This window comes from Sus scrofa, chromosome 1 (assembly GCF_000003025.6).
Source record: "Sus scrofa isolate TJ Tabasco breed Duroc chromosome 1, Sscrofa11.1, whole genome shotgun sequence".
NCBI classification, from domain to species: domain Eukaryota; kingdom Metazoa; phylum Chordata; class Mammalia; order Artiodactyla; family Suidae; genus Sus; species Sus scrofa.
In genome coordinates, this window is record NC_010443.5 from 270,295,921 (window position 1) to 270,310,324 (window position 14,404).

Below are 14,404 nucleotides of genomic sequence, written 5' to 3' on the forward strand. Positions count from 1 at the left end.
TTGTTTGGAGCAACCCAGCCTCCAAGGGGTCAGCCCCCTGCCATTTCAGCCTTGTGGTTTTATTTATGGACCTGTTCATGTATTGGCTGCACCTGAACGAGGCATGGGGCAGTTCCTGGGCCAGGGAAGTTCCAGCTGCAGCAACACCAGATCCTAACCCGCTGTGCCACACGGGAACTTCCTGGTGGTTGTAAATTCTGGTTTCCTAGGGCCCCTGGATGCCTCTGGCCAGGAGTCAGGAGCGGGCTGGAGGAAAGCAGCTCGTTTTTTAAAAACTGGCCAAAGCCAGTCGTAACTGTGAAGGCAAATATGTTGTGAGAAATGTTTTCGGATGTGTTCCCAGCCCAGCCAAGTGGCTTGGTGATGACGGTGGAATCAACAAAGGTTTATTCTCTGCCTCTGGTGTGCAAAACGCCGGGCTGAGCTCCGAGGGTGATGCTAGGACACGCCTGGAAAAGCTCCTTGGCCTCTGGGGGCTTGGCATCCAGCTGGGAAGAGGAGGGAAAAATGTGCTGCTTTTGGGTGCTTGCTGGGTGCCCGACAGCCTGCCAGGCACGTGAAGTCCAAACTCCTCCTGGTAGACAGAGCTGTTATCTGTCCCATTTTACAGATGAGCCCACCAAGGCTCAGAGGTGTGCGGTCATTCACCCCAAGCCACACAACCAGAGCTGTTTTACCAGTGGCCCCCTTTCCCTGGCTTGGCCCCACAGGCAGCGCCCACGTGACCCCCTGTTGGGTGGTTTATGGGAAGACAGGCTGTGTAGACAACAGGGATTCTCACACATGAGGGTGGTTCCCGAGGGAGTCTCGGAAGGGCTTCCTAGAAAAGGGACACAAAAAGGGTGCCGGGTGCCCCGGGTGAAAGAGGTGAGGGCACGTGTTCTGTGCAGAGGGGACAGCAGGTACAAAGGCCCCTGGGGGGGACTGGTTAGAGGAGCTTGAGGGGTTCAAGGTGGGCAGGGGACCAGGACTGGTAGTATTGTGGTTGCCCTTCTTTGCTGCCAAGCCCTGAGCCCTGAGCGCGGACCCACCAAGCGTGGCGCGGGTGGGTGCCTGTTAATTTCACACTTGGATGGAGGCTCCAGGAGGTGGGGGGATGGGGCCAAGCTGGGAGCCCGAGCCTGGGAATGTCGCTTTAGTATCGGGGTGGAGGCAGAGGGACCCCATGACTGTCCCCCAGCCCCCTCCTCCCTCCCACTGCCCGTGGCGGTCGGAGCTGGACCCTCGGCCCCTACTGGGCTGTGAGGGGGCACACAGGTGGGGGGCTGCTGAGGACTGACATTCCCCCCCAGCCTTTGATTTTGAAAGATCAAGGGCAAGGCTGAGCTAATAGTGCCAGCTGTCAGCATTTTGCCACATTTGCTTCCTCTCTCTTTCTAAATACGTGTGTGTGTATTTCTGAACCTCCCACAGAGGCTGCAGGCAGCCCGACCCTCATCCTAAATACTTGCACATTCCAAGGAAAAAGGACCTTCTCCCACCCAAGCTCCGTGCGTCCCTGCTCCTAAAGAAATTGACCCGAGTCTGTTGGGCATCCAACAGCCCGCACGTGGGCAGGTCCCCGCACCGTCCTTCCCATCATATCTGGCAGACCTGTCATAGCTGGTCTTTTTTTTTTTTTTTTTTTGTCTTTTTAGGGCCATACCCAAGGCATATATAGAAGTTCCTAGGCTAGGGGTTGAATCAGAGCTGCAGCCACTGGCCTGCCCCCAGCCACAGCAATGTGGGATCCAAGCAGCATCTGTGACCTACACCACAGCTCATGGCAATACCAGATCCTTTAACCCACTGGTGGAGGCCAGGGATCAAACCCACATCTTCATGGCCACTAGTCGGGTTCGTTACCGCTGAGCCACAACAGGAACGCCTCGTAGCGGGTCTTTAACTCCGGATCCAGGACCCAGTCCAGGCATTGCAAGCTGCATTTAACGGCCTTCTCTCCTTAGTCTTTTTCTGGAACAGTCCCCTGCTTGCTTTTTACTTTCTGTGCCCTGACTCCTTAAAGTATTCTGGCCAATGGACTTGCAGAGTGTCCCGCATCTGAGTATGTCTGGTCCTATCCTTTGATTAGACTTGGGGGTGGAGGCGCTGGGGTTTGGATGCAGGCTTGCCTGACCTTTGTGGGGACAGGTGGTCAGGACCCCCTGAGGACTGACTGCTGCCCACCCCACTCCAAGACGCTCCAAGGCTCCAGGGAGTGAAGCAGTGACAGGTGCCAGGCCTGGCATGGTACCAGGGGACACCTGTTTGCGAAAGGTTAATGAACGGCTTCAAGCATGGGGCAGGGCTGGTCTCCCCCTCCCCAGCTCCCCGCCCCTGGGGCTTGGCTGCTTGCTGACCACTCGGTGTTCTGTGTCGGGACCATTCTAATGGGGGAGGGGACGGCCAACCATGTCTGCATCCTGGGGGCTGGTTGGGTGCTCTTGGGTGCTGAAGGACACAGGGAAGGCTGAGAGGCCGGGGCTGGGGAAGGCTGCTTGGGGACCGGATAGGGGCTGGTCGGGAGAGGGCTGGGACTTAGGAGCTGGGACAGGGGGATTCCAGGGAAGCCTTCTCTGACCCTAGGAGACCTCACCTAAGGTCAACTGTAGTCCTGCCACTCAAGCCCTTGCCACCCAGCTCCTGCTGTTCATATCAGCTGATCTCAAGGTCACACAAGGTCACACAGCTCATTGGCTGACTTGAGGTGGGCAGCAGCGTGGGGGCTCCACCTGGGCATCCATCCTGGGGTCTGGAGGCATGGTCCTGGCCCCTGGCCCCACCCAGTTGCCTCGGGTGACTTCAGGCAAGTAAGCAGACCTGCCTGAACCTCTGTCTCCTCAGCGGGAAACCGGGATCACACTTATCTATGGGATTCTTATGCCCGTGAAGAGCACTAAGCACTTGCATCTTCACAACAAGCCCATTTAACAGATGAGGAAACTGAGGCCCAGAGAGGGGAGTACTTAGCCCAAGGACACACAGCGAGTAGGCTGTGGAGCTAGGTTTAAATTCAAGCCATCCAAGAGTTCCTGTTATGGCTCAGCAGGTTAAGAATCCGGCTAGTATCCATGAGGATGAGGGTTCGATCCCTGGCCTTGCTCAGTGGGTTAAGGCATTGCCACAAGCTGCAGCGTAGGTTGCAGATGTAGCTCCAGTTTGACTCCTAGGCTGGAACATCCATATAGAAGACAGAAAAAAAATGAAAGAAAAAAAAATAATAAACTCAAGCCGTCCAGTCTGGCTCCAGAGTATGAGCCCCTAAGCTCCCAGCTGTGCTAGGATACATCTCCTGTGTCTGCAGGTTGGGTCTTTAAACATGAGCCCCTTGGGCCCTGCTGCCTCTCATTGCCAGGTGTGGGTGACAGGTGTAGTGTGACCCAGGCTGGTTTACGATAGATGGGGACACCTTCGCTCTCCACGCCCCCGACTCCCTTCCCACCCCCACCCTCTGCCAAAACTCACTCTCGGAAAACTGCATTCTTTTGCAGCGTCCTGCTCATGGACAGGGCTCTTCCTCGGCCTCTGGTTGGCTTCGTGGGAGGAGAGCACCCAGGAGGAGGGGCCTGGCAGAAGCTTCCAGCCCACCCCAGGGTCTGACTCCCAGGGTCCAGCTTAAGGGCGCCGGACTTGAGCCCCAAACCTGGGTTCAGACCCTCCCCCTTCCACATCTCCTCCTGCCTCCTTCCTGCCTCAGTTTCCCCATTTGGAGCCAGGACAGAGTAATGGCTTCCCAGGGAGCATCGTCAGGGCAGCTGACCAAAGCGCAGAGGGCACTCAGGACTGGGCAGCTCTTACGAACCTGCCTTAATCGTTTTTTACAAAGTGGCCTCCGGCAGTCTGATCAGACACAGAGGGTTCAGGGGACCCCCTTGGGTGTCCCTCCCACTTCACTGGGAAGAAACTCTAGTTCCTTTACTCACCTGACCTGCAACCAGCACCCATCACCCACCTTCCCGTCTGTTCATTCATTCATTCACCCCACAAGCCTGCATTGAGCACATGTGAGTGCCAGGCCCCATGCTGGGGATTCAGGGTTTTCTCACCTGTCCTGATTGAATGCCCAGGACAGCTCGGGTGGCAGGTACAATTACTATTTTTTTTCTTTTCTTTTTTTTTTTTTTTAGGGCCGTACTAGCAGCATATGGAGATTCCCAGACTAGGGGTTCATTGGGCTACAGCCACTGGCCCATGCCACAGACAGCAATGCAGGATCCAAGCCGCGTCTGCGACCTACACCACAGCTCACGCAACGCCGGATCCTTAACCCACTGAGTGGGCCAGGGATCGAACCCGCAACCTCATGGTTCCGAGTCAGAGTCGTTTCCGCTGCTCCACGACGGAACTCCTACAATTACTATTATTTCCACTTTACCAACGAGAAACTGAAGCCCAAGGAGACAGAGGTGCTCTCCCAAGGTCACCCTTCCCCCCCAAGAGGGAGTGAGGCCTTTGAGGTGGTTCGATGTTCGCCTTCAGTGATTTTAGAGAAATTGACTGGTTTTGTTCCAACCTGAACTGATTCAGTACTTTTTAGAAAAAAAAAAAAAATCACTTTTTTGTTTTGTTTTGTTTCATGGTTCAGTAGAGAATGACTATTTGGGCTTGGCTGGAGGTTCAGCTACTTTTTATGGCTCGTTCCAGCTTCTGGTTCACAGCTCTGTTCTCCTTTTGCCTGTAAAATAAACCTGGGACGGACTGCTTAGAGGGGCTGGAGGGGCTGGTGGAGGCGGGGAGGGTTCTGGGCGCTGCTTGGGCAAGGAGGGGGCTCCACCCTTCTGTCTTGCCCCCCGCCCCATGCCCGCGTGGCAGCTGAGTGCCTGGAGGAGCCAGTGTCTTCTCTGACCCTGTGCCCAGGGAAGATTTATCTTCAGTGTTGGCCTGGGCGCAGCAATTCTTCCTGAGGCTGATCTGTCTTGTCCTCCCAGCGGCGCAGGGGGCGTCTGGAGGGGACCGGCAGTGTCTTCCCCTGGGGGGAGGGGGACGCAGAGCTCCCGATGGGACTGCTCGTCGGGTGGGGAGAGGGGCAGCGTGCAGGCCTCTTCTCCTTTCAGAGCTGGCCGGTGTCCAGACACGGGCAGACTGACCACGGGGCGGGGCAGGGAGGGCGGGAAGGAGGCTCCCCTGTGTCTGTCTGTCTCCTGGGTCACCTCCCTGAGCTAAAAATCTTCTTCTCTCTTTTTTCTTGCAGTTACCGAGAAGGAGGTCCAGCAGTGGTGAGTAGCTGCTTTTCCCTGAACTCTCAGATGGGGGCGGGGATGGGGGCTTGGTGCCGATGGGACAGCAGTCCAGCTGCCCAGGACAGGGCTCCCCAGAGAGTGGCTTATTCCCAAGCGGGTCCTGGCTGCCTTTGCTCACGAGGGACTGATATGGGTCCAATTGAACTGGGGTCGGGGGTCGGGGGTCAGGGGGAGGGGACGCCTTGCCTTGTGTGGCATCTCTAAGGACCACCAGTGTTAATTCCAGACCCTGCTCACTTAAGGGAGGGGTTTGGACTGCAAGCAAGTCAAGAGCCTGGATCCCAGGTCTGGCTTTGTCACTAAGTCATCCCATGGCCTTGAGACGTCTCTTTCCCTCTCTGGGAAGTTCAGCCACCCTGTCTATAAAGCGATTGATGCAAAACAGGCTTCTTCTTGGATGCCAGCTCTAATCGATCTGTAGGAGCTGCCTGGAGTGCTGTGTTAAGAAGGATTCTGAGGCTGTGTGTCATGGAGCAAATGGGAGGTCTAGCAGTGAGGCATTGATGAGATTTGTAATGGATTAGTGATGCCTGCCTTGGGCAGGGAGGGGAGAGTGGTGCACTGTCTGTCCTTGTGGAACGTGGAGCAGATGGGAGACTCACACACTGTAAAGTGAACCCGAGCTAGGGGTGGGTAAGTGGGCCAGGAGGTGAGTTTGGAGACCTTCCAGTCAGGTTTGGTGGCTTAGAAATGGACTCTAGAGTCCTGGCTTTCTCTGAGTGACCTTTTCCTATCTTGGTGACCTCAAGTGACTCAACCCCTCTGAGCCTCTGTTTCCCCATGTGGACGACAGCAACGATGAGGCATTGGGGTGACAATCCCTGTAAAGGTCATAGCACAGGGCCCAAGAGGTGACAGCCATTGACAGTGGTATTCTGCCCACAGTTCAGGTGGGGAACAGGCCTCCAGATGTGCCCTCTGTCACAGCGAGCTGTGCTGGGTCACGGCAAGGGCTCAGGCCCTGGGACGCTGGGGGAGCGCTGCTGGGGGAAGGGCCAGGCTCCCTCAGGGGTCACCCCCTAGACTTCTGTGCCCTTGAATCCAGGTGGCAGAGGGGCAGAGCTGTGGCTGCCCTGCCCGGCTCTGCTGACCCCTTGTTGGAGACCCTGGCCAGGTGGGCAGAACCTGGGTGGCGAGCCAGCTGTGTGTGGCAGGGGGAGCAGATGTGGAGGGAGCAGCTGCCGCCCCCTTCTTCCTCCCCCCACCCTAGGACCCGCCATATGGGCCTGACCTGCTTCTGACCTCATTATCCACTTCTCCACCTCCCCAGGTGAGCGTTCCAGAAATACTCCTGCATCTAGGTCTTTATCCCCGAGGCTCTCCCTGCCTTCCTGGGCCTTTGTCACTCGCGTTTCCCTCCTGGAAAGCCCCACCCTGCCTTCCTGGGCCATCTGAGTTCTACCCTCCAAGGCTTACCCAAGTCACCTCCTCCAGGAAGCCTTCCAGGATTCCCCATCTGACCATAATCTCCCTCCTTCCCACAGGGCAGCCAGAGGGGTCTTTGTTGAACAAATTTCTGACAATGGCAGGCTTCTGCCTAAACTCTCCCTGGACCTCGGGTGAAGTCCACGCCTTTGGCATGGTTATGCGGTTCTGAGGCCCGGCTCCGTCCAGCCCTGCTGTGCTGACCCTTCCAGTCTCACAGCCATTTCCCTCTGCCCTCTGCCCTCTGGCCCGCCCAAATTACTGTCAGTTCCCAAAACCTTAACCCTTAACCTTAACCTTAACCCTGGGGTTTCCTGACCTTTGCCCAGGCGGTTCCCCCGCTCCCTCTGCTTGGCCACCACTTCCTCACCCTCCCGGCTTCTTTCTGGAAATACTGCCTGCCCCCAGCCCCCAGTTGGGTTAGGAGCCTCCTCTGACCTCCCACAGCCCAGTGTCACCGCCTGGGACACACAGCAGTGACACGCCTGCATCCTCTCTGCCCGCCTTCCTGGCCTCCAGGGCCGGCTCTGCCCTGTTCACTGCTGTGTCCCCAGGTCACAGCTGGTGCTCAGCACCCAACACGCACCCCAAGCACATCCCATATGCGTTGTCGTTGACTTTTGGGCACTGTCCTGGGGTTGACATGGTTTATCGTCACCATGGCAATGAGAAAACTCAGCTGAGGCTCCGAGAAAGTCAGGGCGGGGCGAGGTCTGTCCTTGAGAGCTGGCAGACGCTTCCACGGTGCCGCTGTGTGCCAGGCCTGCTCTCAGATGTGGCCTCATTTTGTCCTTAGTCTCCCAGAGGAGTGTCCCATCGGGGCGCTCCCTAGATGAGGCCCCTGAGCCCCAGGGGGTGCGGGGCGCACCTGAGCCCTGCATCCTCCCCGTCCCCCAGGCCTTCCTGGGGAAAGACGGGAGGCGAAGTGGCCAGGCGGGCTCAGGAGCCAGGCTTGGGCTGGCAGTCTGGCTGAGCAGCCTTGGACGAGCTATGGGACTGCTCGGTGACTCAGTTTCCCCATCCAAAGCATGAGGCTAATAAGAGTCAAACTTTACAGGAATATCGTGAAGGATAAATGACTAGTTCGTACACAGCATTTGGAACAGAGTCTACTCATCTTTCTACCTGCGTTGTTCATAATGCTCATACTTCTTTTTTTTTTAGTTTTTGCTTTTTAGGGCTGCACCCACAGCATAGGGACATTCCCAGGCTAGGGGTCAAATTGGAGCTACGTATGCTGGCCTACACCACAGCCACAGCAACGCAGCATCCGAGCCACACCTACGACCTACACCACAGCTCATGGCAACACCAGATCCTTAACCCATGGAGCGAGGCCAGGGATCAAACCCGCAACCTCATGGTTCCTAGTCAGATTCATTTCCACTGCGCCGCAAGGGAACTCCTGCTCATAGTCTGATAATCCTGATCAGATGACTGTGGAGCCATCCTGAGAGGAGGGTCCCCTCCTTGTGGTGTAGTTGGGGAAACTGAGGCCCAGACAGGTGGAGGGGCTTTTCTTCATTCATCCAGCTGACACTTGAGCTACAACCTGGACAGCAGGGCTCAGCCATGGGAGAGTGTTCCAGGCACATGGAAGAGCAAGGACAGCCTCAGGGCTGGGGACAAGCTTGGTGAGTTTGAGACCATCAGGGAGGCGCAGGAGGCCGGCCTGCAGAGAGACGTTGAAGCTCCTACAGCAGAACCAGAGCCCTTGTGATGCCTAGTCCTTGCTGGAGGACCCCTCTCTAAAGAACTTGTAATGGAAAAAAAAAAAAAAAATCTTTTCTTTGCCACCAAGTGGTATGCACCCAAGTAAATGCCCTTTGGTTCTTGTTGGGGATGCCTTCAAGGCTGGGAGATCCTTGAGCCAATGCCTTTCTCTCCTCCTGGGTCAGGCCACCACCCACCTCACTGTTGTGTTCTAGAATGGCTACACCCCACAGGGCAAAGGTAGACCAGGAATGGTTAAAGAGTGACACGCACACCACCCTCTCCCAGCCTGTGCCTGCCGCAGACATCGGTAATGGATCCCAGATTATGGGCACTCTGGATGAGTCTCCTCCAGTGTGCTGGGCATCCAGTGTAATTATTCTTAGTACGTGAAATGAACCAGTGTGTTATCAGCCCACACTGGTTCATGTGGGACTAGAACCAAGCCAGCTGCGTCAGAGGCCAGATCCACGCAGGCTGCTCTCCCCTCTGTCCTGCATCCCAGGTAGCCCATTTTCAAAGGACCCTTTCTCACCATGGCCTCCAGCCAGGGTCCCTTCACATTTTAAATGGCTCTCTGGCACCTGATAGCCGGGGAGTGCCTGCCCTCCCTTGGGAAAGCTCAGGGTCTCGAGCCCAGCCGACTGGGGCAGCAAACAATTTAGGACCAGCTCATCTGGTGTGGATTGAGAGGCAGGAGGGAGGGGCATGTGGAGAGCAGCGGGGCCACCATGGACAGGGTTCTCCTGTTCCCCCTGTGACGTGGCTGGGGATGTAGCCAGGGCAGCTTCACTTTCCTCCTGCGTTTCTCCCTCTCTTGCTTAAAGCCCCTTTGTGGCTTCTTACTGCACTTAGCATAAAGGTCCAACCCCTTGCCCGGCTCCTTCCTACCTCAGGGCCTCCACCCTTGCTGTTCCCTCTGCTGTTCCCTCTGTCCCAGATCCTGCCGTCTTCGCTGCAGTGTCTCCTCCCGGGAGAGTTCTGCACGGACCACCTTGCCCCTGTGTTGCTAGGCTGGTGTGGGATTGTGTTGTTTTATGCTGACTTTTAGTAGCTGCTGCACAAAAGAGGAGCCAGGCCCAGGGGTCTTTGTGACACTGTGATTTGTCCTGGGCCACCCAGGGCGCGTGAGCAGAGCTGGGCAGAGCCCAGGCCCCAGGTGGTCAGGAGCGCAGGCTGGGCCATGGTGAAGGGCAGCCTGGGCTGGTGCCGGCTGGGCCCTCACCTCACACCCGGCTTTGTGCGAGGCGCCCATGACGTCATCTCACGTCATCTCCCAGCTCTGTGTTTGGCAGGAGGAGAGGCTGGGGGCTTGGGGCGGGGTCAGCATCGGTAGGCAGCCAGCCCCAGGCCCCCCTTCCCCAGATCCCTTCCTCCTGACCGTTTCATTTCCTGCTCTGAGCTTGATGGGCCACAGTGGATGATTGGGAACCACGGTGGATGCTGCCTCGGAAACTATAGCAGGTCCCAGGCCCTTGAAGGCGACTGTGACATTGCGATCCATCACCTGGAGAGTGGAAGGAGCACGCTCCTGAGAGGAAAGAGCAGGGCACTCTAGGTGCCCTGGACCCAGGTCCACGATGAGAAGAACACGGAGGGAAAAGATGGAAGGAAGCCGGCCAGGGGCTGGTGGTGGGGTCGGGGGCGGGTGGCATCGTGGGTTGCGGGTGTTATTTTCTCTCCTACTTTCTATATGACAGGTTTTCTGAAATGCTCTTATTACCTTTATAATAACTAAATAACCCGCTGATACAGTAATAAAAATAGTGGGTGGAGGCAGGAGGGGTTCTGCAGCCTCCTCAGCGGGGCCAGCTGTGACCCTGGGCCATCGTCCCCAGTCGCGGGTGTGGGGAAGGAGGCCACCTCTCCTGAAGGTCCCCAGGCGCCTCCCGTGAGCCAGGCACTGTGCTGCTATGTAGACCGAGGCTGTGGGTCAGTCCAGGAGCAGCCCATTTTACAGATGAAGAAACTGAGGCTCTGAGCAGTGGAGACCCTTGCCGCAGTCACACAGCTCTGTGTGTGTGTGTGTGTGTGTGTGTGTGTGTGTGTGTGTGTGTGTGTGCGCGCACGGGCAGCAAGGGTCCAGCTCACTGGCCTCCACGGCTCAGGCTGCAGGGGCTCAGCCCTGCCAGCTCTGGGAAGGCCCCCCATGTCCCCCGAGCTGAAGGTGGCGGAGGGTGGGGAGTGAGGAGAGGACAGGTGGAGGGGCAAGGAGGAGGGGACAGGCCCGTCCTCGTGGATGTGCTGTGCTGGGGACCCTCCTCCAGGATCTTCTGGGAGAGGAATGCCAGGGAAGGGAGGGGTTTGCCAAGATAATGGGAGAACCGTTTGCCAAGGCCGCCACTGCTGCGCGGTCCCAGCTGCGTCTGGCTGATGGCAGCAGGGGGTCATGCTTTATTATTTATCCATCTATTTATTCCCCACTTTTCACAAGGCAGGAAGCAGCATCTGCCGTACTTAACCCTTGGCAGGGAGGGAGGTGGGCATGGAGGGCAGCGCGGTGCTTGCTTTAAGCTGGGTCCCAGAGAGCAAGGCTTTGTAGGAACCAGGAGTGGTGAATTCTGGAGAATCCTAGCAGGCTGGGCCCTTTGGGGAACCAAGGCCCTGGCGGCGCTGGGGCTGCTCGGGGCCACAGAGAATGGGAAGCTGAGCTGGCACTGGACCCCAAGGTCAAGGAGTAGGGTCTGCCTTCCTTCATCATTCATTCATTCACGCACTGATTCATTCATTCACTCATCACTCATTCATGCATCACTCATTCATTTACTCATTAATTCACTTGCTCACTCATTCATTCATGCATTTGTTGGTTCATTCCTTCCATAAATCTTTACTGAGCACCTACTATGTGCCAGGGCATGCAGGACACTGGAGGCAACAGGAACTGGGGGAGACGAGGTGCGGGCGTCCCCTGGGGGACACGGGCTGGCACAGTGGGTGTCAGAAGCTGGGTGGGAGGCTTATGGGGAGGAAGCCCAGTGTGGAATGGAGAGTGTTTTGTAAGTGGCATGCAGTCCTAAGTGTTTTCATTAAATGACAGCTTCTTTTTTTCCCGTTCTCTTTTAAAGAGGTGTAAGAATGCAGCTGTCAAGCCAGGATTTTTCTTCTCTTGTCTCCACCCTGCCGTGGAGAGCGGGTTCCCAGGCATACAGCTGTGTCAACCTGGGCTCTGGTGCCTGGCACCTGCGTGTGTGGAGCTCAGGGGCTGTGCTGTGTCCTGGGCTCGGTCTCAAAGAGAGTTACGACCCCCTGCTCTTGAGCAAGGTTTTGTGAGGGGCGGTCTCCCTATAAATTCCTCAGGCTGCGTGACTGGGGGAGAGGGGACGTGGGGGCCTTGGCACAGGACATGCCCCAAAAGGTCTGCCCATGTACCAGGGGGTCGGGGATGAGCAAGCACTGCTGGGGCCAGAGCCGGGGCCTCTGGAGGATGTGTTGACCTTCCTTCTCAGGACAGCTGGCAGGACAGGGCCCAGGAGGGTACGTGGGGGAGGGCCTGGGTGGGGCGGGGGGGGGTTTGGTGGAGGGTGGACATTCGGTTTGTCCTTGGCTGTCCTCAGCATTCACAACTGCTGCCAAGGCTCGCTCGGGGCCTGAAAGGCGGTGCTATAATGGTTCCTACCTGACTGATGAGAAAACAGCTTCAGAAAGGGGAAGCCAGAGTTCCCGCTGTTGCTTAGTGAGTTAAGAACCTGACTAGTATCCATGAGGATGTGTGTTTGATCCCTGGCCTTGCTCAGTGGGTTAAGGATCTGGCGTTGCCGTGAGCTGAGCTGCAGGTCGCAGATGCGGCTCAGATCCTGTGTTGCTCTGGCTGTGGTGTCGGCTGGCAGCTGTAACTCTGATTCGACCCCTCGCCTGGGAACTTCCATATGCTGTGGGTGTGGCCCTAAAAACAAAAAACAAACAAACAGGAGTTCCCATCGTGGCACAGCGGAAACGAATCTGACTAGGAACAGTGAGGTTGCAGGTTCCATCCCTGGCCTGGCTCAGTGGCGGAGGATCCGGCGTTGTTGTGAGCTGTGGTGTAGGTCACACATGTGGCTCGGATCTGGTGTTGCGGTGGTTGTGGTGTAGGCTACAGCTACAGCTCCGATTCGACCCCTAGCCTGGGAACCTCCACATGCTGCAAGTGGGGCCCTAAAAAAAAAAAAAAGACAAAAAAAATTAAAAAACAAACAACCCCCCCAAAACAAAACAAAAACAGAAAGGGGAAGCCGCCTGCCCAGGGCTGCACACAGGGCAGGGTGATGCTGGGATGCAGCCAGGTCTGACTGGATAAGCCTGAGCCTTCCTCTTTCAATTCTTTACATTTAAAACAATGAAGTTCTCTTTTTCATATGACAGAATTCTCGCATGTTCGGTGCAGCCAGCGAAACATTAAGCGCAGAATTAGGAACAGTGATAGTCAGATCCCTCGCCTCCTCCTTCCCACTGCACGCTGGGAGCCCTTGTCTCAAGTGGGTGCCCTCCTGGGTGGCTCGTCACTCTGGACCCCAGGGCCCTCTGTCTCCTGTGGTCCCCGGAGGTTCTGGGGCTGGGCCCTGAGATCTGCAACCCTGACCTGCTGCTCATGTCTCGTTGCCAGTTTGCAGTGAGAATTGGGATAGGAGGGCGCTTTCTGGGCCGCTCCCTTCTCGCCTGCCTGACCTGTGCCAGCGACAATGTCAGGACTGCTGTCCCTTCCGCCCCTGGTCAGGAATCAGGCAAAGGCGCTGAGGAAAGCAGGCCATGCAGGCTTGGGGCCTTGGCCCATGACTCGTTGCACACAGGCGGTGGCAGGGCTCCAGTTCTAGGCCCCCATTTGCTGGGCGTGCGGCTGTTCGGCATTTACGGAGCACCTGCCATGTGCCAGGCGCAGCAGTGGGCCCTGCAGTTTGGGGTCCTTCCTGGATGGACCCTGTGGTGCCCTCATCACACAGGCCACAGGCACAGCTGGGAGAGGGTGCGGTGAGCGTGTGGACCAGAGTGTGTTCTAGAACCTGGCTCAGTCTTGGGGGGCCAGAGGGGGCTTTCCTGGGGGAGATGCATTGAAGCTGAGAAAGGCGGGGTGGAGGAGGGGAAGGAGTGGGTGGGGCAGAAGTAAGACCCTGAGCCAGGAGGGGACTCACTGGCCCTCAGCCTCAGTTTCCCCATCTGTGCAATGGACATAAAGCGCCTCACCTCCTGGGCTTGTCCCGATGCCTGGGTGAAATGGTGCCTGCAGATCACGAAGCACCGTGCCCGGCTCTCAGCGGGTCCCCGATGGCAGCCGTGATGCAGAACCCCCACCCCTGCAAGGCAGACGCTGTGGAAAACCCTCCCCTCACTTCGTGGGCCGCTTCCACCCTAGACCATCTTGTCCAGTGGTTCTGCTGCAGGGGGATATTGGGCGCTGTCTGGAGACCCTTTTTTTTCTTGACTGTGCCCACAGCAGGCGGAAGTTCCCCAGGCCAGGGATCGAACCTGTGCCACAGCAGTGATCTGAGCCACAGCAGTGACAATGCTGGATCCTTAACCTGCTGCGTAGCCAGGGAACTCCTGGAGACACTGTTGATTGTCGTAACTTGGGGTGGGGGTGTTTCTATGGGCTGGAGGCCATGAGCGCCGCTGAACACCCTGTAATGCACTGGCCAGGCCCCATCACCAAGAACCAGCCTGATTTAGTCTAAGCCACTTGTGTTGCCAGCAGGGAAACTGGGAGGCATTGCAGAGTAGGGGTTTGCTGGGGCCCTGTCACAGTGAGACAGGACGGGCCAGGACTGGAGCACAGGGCAGGCCCTGGAGCAGGCTTCCAGGCGGCAGTGCTTCTGAAGAGGGGGGCTGCGGGAGGAGAGGGAGGGGGCCCAGTCCTGTTGGAACCTGAGCCCGGGTGGAGGAGGGGGGTCAGGGGCGTGCAGTCATCTCATCTCTCTTCCTGGGACGGAATTCCGGGTGGGAACTCGGTAATTAAGCAGTAGCTCCCTTGGGTGCCCGCCGAGGGGAGGGGGTGTGTGCCTGGGGTGAATGTCTCCGCTCAGCTGGATCGGGGGTGGGGTGGGGGGAGAGGGGGTGGGGGAGGGGCCTGGCCT

At 57.3% G+C, this 14,404-nt stretch overlaps 1 protein-coding gene across 3 annotated transcripts in view; it reads left to right on the forward strand.

The window, feature by feature from the left end:
* The window catches only part of NCS1 (neuronal calcium sensor 1), a 60,405-nt gene that overhangs the window by 21,417 nt on the left and 24,584 nt on the right, over positions 1-14,404 (forward strand). For all 3 annotated transcript variants that reach the window (XM_003122241.5, XM_021070198.1, XM_021070205.1), the window contains exon 2: positions 5,171-5,195. In XM_003122241.5, coding sequence (XP_003122289.2) covers positions 5,171-5,195 — 25 coding nt within the window. The remainder of the gene's footprint in view (positions 1-5,170; positions 5,196-14,404) is intronic.